The following is a 7,292-nucleotide window of genomic DNA, read 5'->3' as shown; positions in this document are numbered from 1 at the left end:
AAGTTAATAGAAAAAAAAATTAACAACTCTTTACAAGTCCGAAGGAAAAAATCGACAAATGCCTTTTATTTTGAATGAAATTTCTAACCATGTTACTTAAAAAGATCATTTGCTCCATATTGTGACAAGTTAAAAAACCAAGACTCAAGAATTTTTAGTTCAAGAACCAAAGTTCCAATTGGGACATAGTTCAACAAATTGCTCCAATTCTCTTATAAAAATAACGTTTTTAATCTAGTCTCGGTTCTGAAGAATTTATAATGAGATAAGCATTTCTACAGTTCTGTGGACGCAAGCATACGCATAACTTCCTAGAAAGGCAGTCCCAAGAAAGGTGATTATGCTTCCTAGAAAGGCAGTCCCAAGAAAGGTGAACAACTAAGTTAAACATGTTCCAAATTATAGCATAAATCACAGATATAGCAATGGAAAACACAGATAATTCGATTGATTCATTTCGTTTGGCAGAATATGCTGCTTCAAAAGCAACACTAGATAGTAAAAGTGAAAACGAGTAATAAAAACTGAAAATTTACTCGAGGAACTGGCAGTAACATGGCAAAATCAAACAAATTGGTAGAACTTCATGTCGTCTAACATGACTAGATTAGTAAAATTCTGAATAAAATTCAACAGTACCAAATCGAAAACAAAAGTAGCATCCTGAATAAGATTTCTCCCAAAATTCTGAAGACTAGCATATAGGAAACACATATAGCAAAATAAACCATAACAGTTGCAAGGTTTACTCGTCCTCCTGGCTGCGCAACCTGGCAAGTTTGTTGGTAACAACAACATCCAACTGGGCTGCACGCTCGACGATCTCCTTCCTCTTCCTGGTGGAAATGTTGTGCGCAATCTCAGCACAGTAAGTCCTGCAGTTATATTAGAGAAACAAAGGGTTAGCAAATTCTAATTCAAACTAGATAGGTGGAGATTGTGATCAGTAATTTAAAGGGGCTGTTTCATACCTGTTGTGCATCATTAGAAGTTCAACCTCTTTGACATTGTGCACGACAAATTTCTTGAACTTGTTAGGCAGATAGTGACGAGTCTTCTTGTCTGACCCATAGCCAATGTTGGGCATCAATGCACATCCCTTGAACTTTCGCCTGACACGTGAATCAATACCCTTGGGCCTTCTCCAGCTTTCCTGCCATAAGCAAAGTACATGCATTAAAACAGAACAACTTAATGCTAAGGCTCCAGGAAGCAGAGATGCACAGAGAAGTATGCATCCCTGAGTTTAATCAGGTCACAAATGAAAGAAAAGCAACATGTCTCAGAAACAAGACATTGAACCACATGATCACCCTACATGCATCAACTATACAGACACACGGAGACAAGGGTAGAAACACGGATGCTTAACAGGCCATACTACCTACCCCTAAACACAGGACAGTAACAATTTCATTGCTGAAACAATTTCATTGCTGATCAGGAAAAATATACATTGAATTCATCGCCTCTCTGCAAGTCATTTTCAATCTTTCTCACATTCTAATTCAATTTTCAGCCATTGAGATCTACAAATCTCAAACTGCCAACAAAACTATGAATCATTCCAACTTCAGGCAACTGCAATGAACACGCCCCATGATTCAAGGTTGTGAAGAGCACTTGACTACTGCTATGCCCAACATCATTAAAGCGATACAGAACCGGCACTGTAAAAACAGTTTGACACCTCCCATTCAAGATTTAAGTTTAAATGTCAACTTTATTGGACCCAAATCACTACAGACAAATACAACTGTAGTAACTAGTACTTCACACCATTAACTAGCAGATATCACAATTAAGTGAATTAACCCCAACTTACCCATAACTTAATAGGTTATGAATTTATTAATCCCACTCAAATAACCCATTAAAAATTCATATACAAAACAGAAAATTTCTAATACATTAGAGCTGAAATCCCCACATAAATGTAATGATTCAAAAAATTAAATAAACATGAACAGAAATGAAATGAGCCAGAGATTAATACCTTGACGCAGTGCTTCCTGTCACTCTGGGGCCTCTTGAAGTGCGTCTTGCGCTTCTTCACAATTTGCTTCTTCAGCAAAGGGACGGCCATATTTCCTGTCACTCAAAAAACAACAGCAAAATCACGCGTTCAGTAAAATTAAATATGGGGAATAAACGCATCTGACCTTTGTTGCAGATACTAGGTTAGAAAATCTTGGATTTTTGGAAACGGAGGAAGATCAGAGATTAGGGTTTCGAACCTGACTGAGACGAAGAGCAGTATGGCGCTTTGGAGTCGAGGGAGAGGCACAGATAGAACTAGGGTTTTAAGTGAGGGAATATATATGGAATAGTTGTAATCCGCTGCATCAGGTCCGCACCGTAAGATTATTGTTGTTTTTGGGCTGTAACTTACAGCCTGTAAGAGAAGCTTAGGCTCACTCAATTGTTAGTGATGGAATTGGTCCTCAATTGCCTTAGATCAAAGTCCAATCAAAAGCACGTATAAATTAGAGGTGTAGGGCCCTTAATTTATAGGGCACATATGATGACTATTTTACAGTCGTTTGACAAATATTTAATTTTTAGTTTGGAGTAGGGAAATTATTTTTTAAAACTATATTTTATAAATCACGTGATGTGGTGGTGGTTGGATTCTAACTAAAATTAAAATCTCATATAATGTGTTTTTTTTTATGCTTTATTTTAAGTTGTTTTTTCTCCTTCAAGGGAAACTAAAATAACAAACCATGATTGAACATCGGCCTCGATTGTAGTGACGCTTTATTGAAGTGGCGGAATGCAATGATGTGTATGTACCTCTATGCGGGTTTGATCCTCATCGATCCCCTTTCTCTCTAATAATTAAACCCACTAACGCTATCTTTTGTAAATAAATAAAAAGCATCTTGGGCTTGTTCGGTAGAAAGGATTGGATTGAAAAAGATAACTCTCTAAATTCAAGGCATATTGATGGTAGATGAGAATGATTTTGCATTGTGAGGGAGTTAGAAGAGGATTAAACATACATAAAGTACTCCCATCTAATCCTCTAGAAGATTAACTTACCTTCTTTAGGGAATAAAGCGGTGACTTTTGAGTTACTGGGAGTAAAGTAAGATTAAACTAGAGTTCTAGAGAGCGTAGCTAAAAATAAGCCTAAAAAATTAATAAGTTTTCTGATATACAAATAATTAATCTACTTCGAATAATATTATTTAGACACATAAAAATGACACGTTTGTGTCTAGACTAGTATATGTGAGATTCATTCGTATTAGAGAATAAATGCGTTAATTTTGTGAGTCCATATAGAATTACTGACACTCGAACTACAATGCAAAAACCTTAAACACCATGAATTGAGGGATTGGAGTCTTTGGACGTAAGTGTCTATTTCTGCATAACCTTTTGCCGCATCAAATTATTGTTTGCCTGAAAAGGCCGTCTGCATATGGAGCTTAAGTTTCATCCATCTTGTTCTTATGCATCTCTCTCTTATTTGTGCTTCATTTTTTCCTAACTTTTTGCTTCAAAGTAGTACCAAAACCAAACTGTGATTCCTAATGGTAAGTAAGCCCATAAACTGTTTCTGGTTTTTTGTCTCCTATAATTTCTAGTTTTCACTTACAACTTTGTTCTTTGTTTGCAACATAGGCCTTAGAGATGAGTACGGAAAGAGATGGGAATGTTCTCTACCAGCAGAAAGAAAGTGATGATCAGTTTGTTGACTGGAGAGGAAGGGAGGCAAATCCCAAAAAGCATGGAGGAATTAGAGCTGCTGCCCTTACATGTGGTACTGTATCTCAGTCCTATCTAACCCTTTACTTAAGTTTAAATGTTTACAAACTACATTAGCAATATGTTAGAATGAGCATCCAACTCAAAACTAATTGACAATGAGTATATAGATCATTTAAGCACGTATGTCGTTGGGCCTAACAAGTGAATAGCATAGCCAACGACTCATTACTAACTGCACTAGTATCGTCTCTTAATTTGCATATTACCACCTGCCCAGCAAGGCAGGTGTGAGAGTTTGTTACAAAAGGTCTCAGTGTAATTAGAAGTGAAACCTAACTCCTTGATATAAGTCATATTTAGTTTTGTCAATTTTCCGATGTAGGATTCTCGTGTTCTTTAACACATCCAATCCAAGATCTTTTAAGAACTTAATCAGGACTTCTATCTTCAATGACTAAGATTGTTAGGGTGGAACCTCAACTTTCACCACAATCTGGGGTGCTCGTCGATTCCACAAAAAAAATGATTTGTAACAGTGTAAGAAGTAGTTCTATATGATGAGGAAATTTCGTCATATATTTTTTTTGTTTGCAGTTGTTGGGGTGCTGATCAACATGGTTTTCTTATCCAATGCCATCAACTTCGTTTCATACTTCCGGTTGTCAATGCATTACTCGCCTGCTACATCAGCAAACATGGTGACCAATTTCATGGGAACCTCTTTTTTGCTCTCCATCGTGGGAGGCTTTATTTGTGATTCGCTCTTCACAAGCTTCACAACCTTCATCATATTCTGTGCAATAAACTTAGTGGTATGCTTTTCTTTCAACTATATGTATGTTTCATGGCATGTTTTCATGATTTCATCCAAGTATGTAATACGAAATTGAATGAGCTTTTCGATACCAATTATAGGGAGTAATCTTGCTGGCTATCCAAGCTCAATTCACACATTTACGACCGGCTGTGGATGTGAAGCCTTCTCTGTTTCAAGCAACCATTCTATACATTGGCCTCTACGCATTTGCAGCTGGTATAGCTGGACTCAATGTCGCCTTACCTGCACATGGTGCTGAGCAGTTTGATCACAACGATGCCAGGCTCATCTCTGCCTTCTTCAATTGGTTTAACTTTGCCATATGCCTAGGGGGCCTAATAAGCTCAACTGTTATGGTTTGGGTGGAAGATCATATTGGCTGGAATTGGAGCTTTCTGATAACAGTTACGGCCTTGAGTTTTTCGCTTGTCATTTTCGTCACTGGGACTCCGTTTTATAGGCACAAACGTCCCACTGCAGGGAACTCGTTAACACGAATCATCACGGTAAGACTGAAATTAGACAAAATGCTATTGATGACATAGTAATATCAATTATCAAGTAGACTGCTGTCACTGGATTTTAATTTTGTTTTTTTGGGTGCGTGAATTGTGAAAGGTACTTGCTTGTGCAGCTCGAAACTGGAAAGCCTCATCGAACGAAAGAATGGGGAACCAGTATGCAGTATCCCCAATCAATCGGAACAGAGCGGATGGACAATCCTATGACAAGCTTAAGTAACTTCTTCCCTGTGCCTAATTAAGTGAAGTGATTATTAGTACATAATTATTATTAATCTAAGAAACCCTATATAATTTCTCAGGTTTCTAGACAAAGCATTAATTGGTAACACAATTAGTGCAGCACATGTTGAGGAAACCAGAACTTTTCTTGGCCTTCTTCCCATCTTTGCAAGCACAATCATGATGAATTGCTGCCTAGCCCAAGTTGAGACATTCTCAGTGGTACAAGGGAGCAAAATGAACAGAAAACTACACAACTTCGAAATCCCCACTCAGTCCTTAAACGTACCCCCTCTCTCCATCATGCTTGCTTCGATTCCCTTATGCGGACGGTTCCAACACAAAAGTCACATGCTCCAACCCCTTTGGAGGATCGGACTGGGGATAGCACTGGCGTCGGGGTCAATGGCTGTAGCTGCCCTAGTCGAAGCTAAGAGGCGCGAGGCGGCTCACAATGATGTCACATTGTCGGTGTTTTGGCTAGGGTGGCAATTCTTATTGTTAGGAGTTTGCGACGTGCTTACGCTTGGAGGAATGCTCGAGTTCTTTTACTCAGAGGCGCCAAGTACCATGAGGAGCATGTGCGCTGCATTGTCATGGTGCTCAATATCTCTTGGGTACTTTTTAAGCTCAGTTCTGGTGTCCATTGCAAATTCAGTGAGTGGAAAATTTGGTACACAGTGGCTTGGAGGGGACGATTTGAATCATATGCGTTTGGATTTGTTTTACACACTTCTTGGCATTCTTAATACCGGCAACTTTCTTAATTACATGTATTGGGCTAAGAGGTATTGACTTGAGGGATTGGAGAGTTTGTAGGTTGGTACTGTCTAAAAAATAAGAATGTCTGGAGTTCTAGACGTTGCCACTTTATAAGGAATTGGAGAAACTCTTTATCTTGTCATATAAGACATTAAGACTTTGTTTGAATCCAAAAGGTTCATTGTTTATAAACAAGGGAGAAACTCATATGCTCTCAATAAGACATTAAGATTTTGAATGATAGTTGAAGTTTTAGGGATAAGCTTCAATGGGTAGATTTGAGCGAAGTGAAAAAGGATGGAGGGCATCCATCTCTAGTTCAAAACCCAACTCGAGTGCTAAGTTATAAGATCAAGTCACCGCTTTAATTGTGTTATTAGACCATCTCCAACCAACCCACCGCGAACAATTTTGAAAGCAAGAAATGAAGTTTTTATCTTTTCCTACTGCTATGCCAGGTCTAGCTGGTTTGACCTACTTCTAGTTGGCTGCCAAAATTGGCGCTCCCATGTTGAAACGTTTTTATGTTTTATTTAATTAATTTGATCCTGCATTTCAATATTTAACATGTTGCTATAAAGTTTGCACATTTCACACTTTAATTTTGGGTTCATTTGACCCTAGCAGGATTTTTAGAATATATCGATTTGCCATATCAACCATTAAAAATGGATTTAACTTTCAAGCCGTAGTGGGGTTGGTTGTTAAATGGTAAGCCTCAAAGCCTCTCTCTTTTTTTTTTTTTTTTTTTTTTAAGGGAAGGATTTACTGACTTTCGAGCCTTATTGGAGATGGTTGTTAGAACAGTTCCACCGGGGAACTGATAGGTCAGCACCCAAACTTTCCTCTCCAGCCCAAGCCAGGCAAGAGACCGGCTCAAAATCAACAGACCCACATGCCGAGCCATCTGACGTCAGCCGGGCCATCAACCGTGACAACCTCTGATTCTGAGTTGTAGCATAACAGAACAACGATATAAACAAACCCAGAAAGCAACCCGGCAAACCAAGAAAAACCCATATCACAATTTGCAACACCGAGCTCAAGAAATTAATTTTCTGAAAATTTGGATAGAAAAAGGCCACCTTCCAATGGAACCCATGAGGAAGAACTGGTTAGCTCTGGTTTTTGTGAGATCTGTTGGCTGTTTGGTTGGTTTTCCGGGAAAAACCAGCTGAGGATGGAAAAGGTGGGCCGAGGAACCTTACTGCTGTTGTGGTGTTTCATTTTTTTGTGGGAAAGACATGAAG

General features: G+C 38.5%; 2 protein-coding genes across 2 annotated transcripts; one reads left to right on the top strand and one right to left on the bottom strand.

Moving 5' to 3' along the window:
- Nucleotides 1–573: 573 nt before the first annotated feature.
- On the bottom strand, nucleotides 574–2,479 carry LOC114827668 (large ribosomal subunit protein eL32z). The gene is made up of 4 exons (XM_029109879.2): nucleotides 2,238–2,479; nucleotides 1,997–2,091; nucleotides 972–1,153; nucleotides 574–875 (listed from the first exon to the last, which is right to left on the bottom strand). The coding sequence occupies exons 2-4, from the start codon at nucleotides 2,084–2,086 to the stop codon at nucleotides 746–748; spliced, it is 402 nt and encodes a 133-aa protein (XP_028965712.2). The 5' UTR covers nucleotides 2,087–2,091; nucleotides 2,238–2,479; the 3' UTR covers nucleotides 574–745.
- A 953-nt stretch (nucleotides 2,480–3,432) lies between these two features.
- LOC114827667 (protein NRT1/ PTR FAMILY 4.2-like) lies at nucleotides 3,433–6,156 on the top strand. Its single transcript, XM_029109878.2, has 6 exons — nucleotides 3,433–3,545; nucleotides 3,634–3,772; nucleotides 4,315–4,532; nucleotides 4,636–5,043; nucleotides 5,156–5,274; nucleotides 5,361–6,156. Exons 1-6 carry the CDS (start codon nucleotides 3,543–3,545, stop codon nucleotides 6,073–6,075), a joined length of 1,602 nt encoding a protein of 533 aa, XP_028965711.2. The 5' UTR covers nucleotides 3,433–3,542; the 3' UTR covers nucleotides 6,076–6,156.
- Nucleotides 6,157–7,292: the final 1,136 nt, after the last annotated feature.

Source organism: Malus domestica, chromosome 10 (genome assembly GCF_042453785.1).
Source record: "Malus domestica chromosome 10, GDT2T_hap1".
Classification (NCBI taxonomy): Eukaryota; Viridiplantae; Streptophyta; class Magnoliopsida; order Rosales; family Rosaceae; genus Malus; species Malus domestica.
The sequence above is the reverse complement of the archived record's forward strand: the minus strand, read 5'-3'. Positions and strand labels throughout refer to the sequence as shown.

Bases quoted from the DNA above. Each gene is read 5' to 3' on its own strand.
- LOC114827668 (XM_029109879.2), bottom strand. From the start codon at position 2,086: ATGGCCGTCCCTTTGCTGAAGAAGCAAATTGTGAAGAAGCGCAAGACG. The intron at 1,154-1,996 runs GTATTAATCTCT...TGCTTATGGCAG, and splicing joins ACAGGAAGCACTGCGTCAAG to GAAAGCTGGAGAAGGCCCAA. The intron at 876-971 runs GTATGAAACAGC...ATATAACTGCAG, and splicing joins CTTCTAATGATGCACAACAG to GACTTACTGTGCTGAGATTG.
- LOC114827667 (XM_029109878.2), top strand. The intron at 3,773-4,314 runs GTACTGTATCTC...TTTTGTTTGCAG, and splicing joins AGCTGCTGCCCTTACATGTG to TTGTTGGGGTGCTGATCAAC. The intron at 5,044-5,155 runs GTAAGACTGAAA...GAATTGTGAAAG, and splicing joins CGTTAACACGAATCATCACG to GTACTTGCTTGTGCAGCTCG.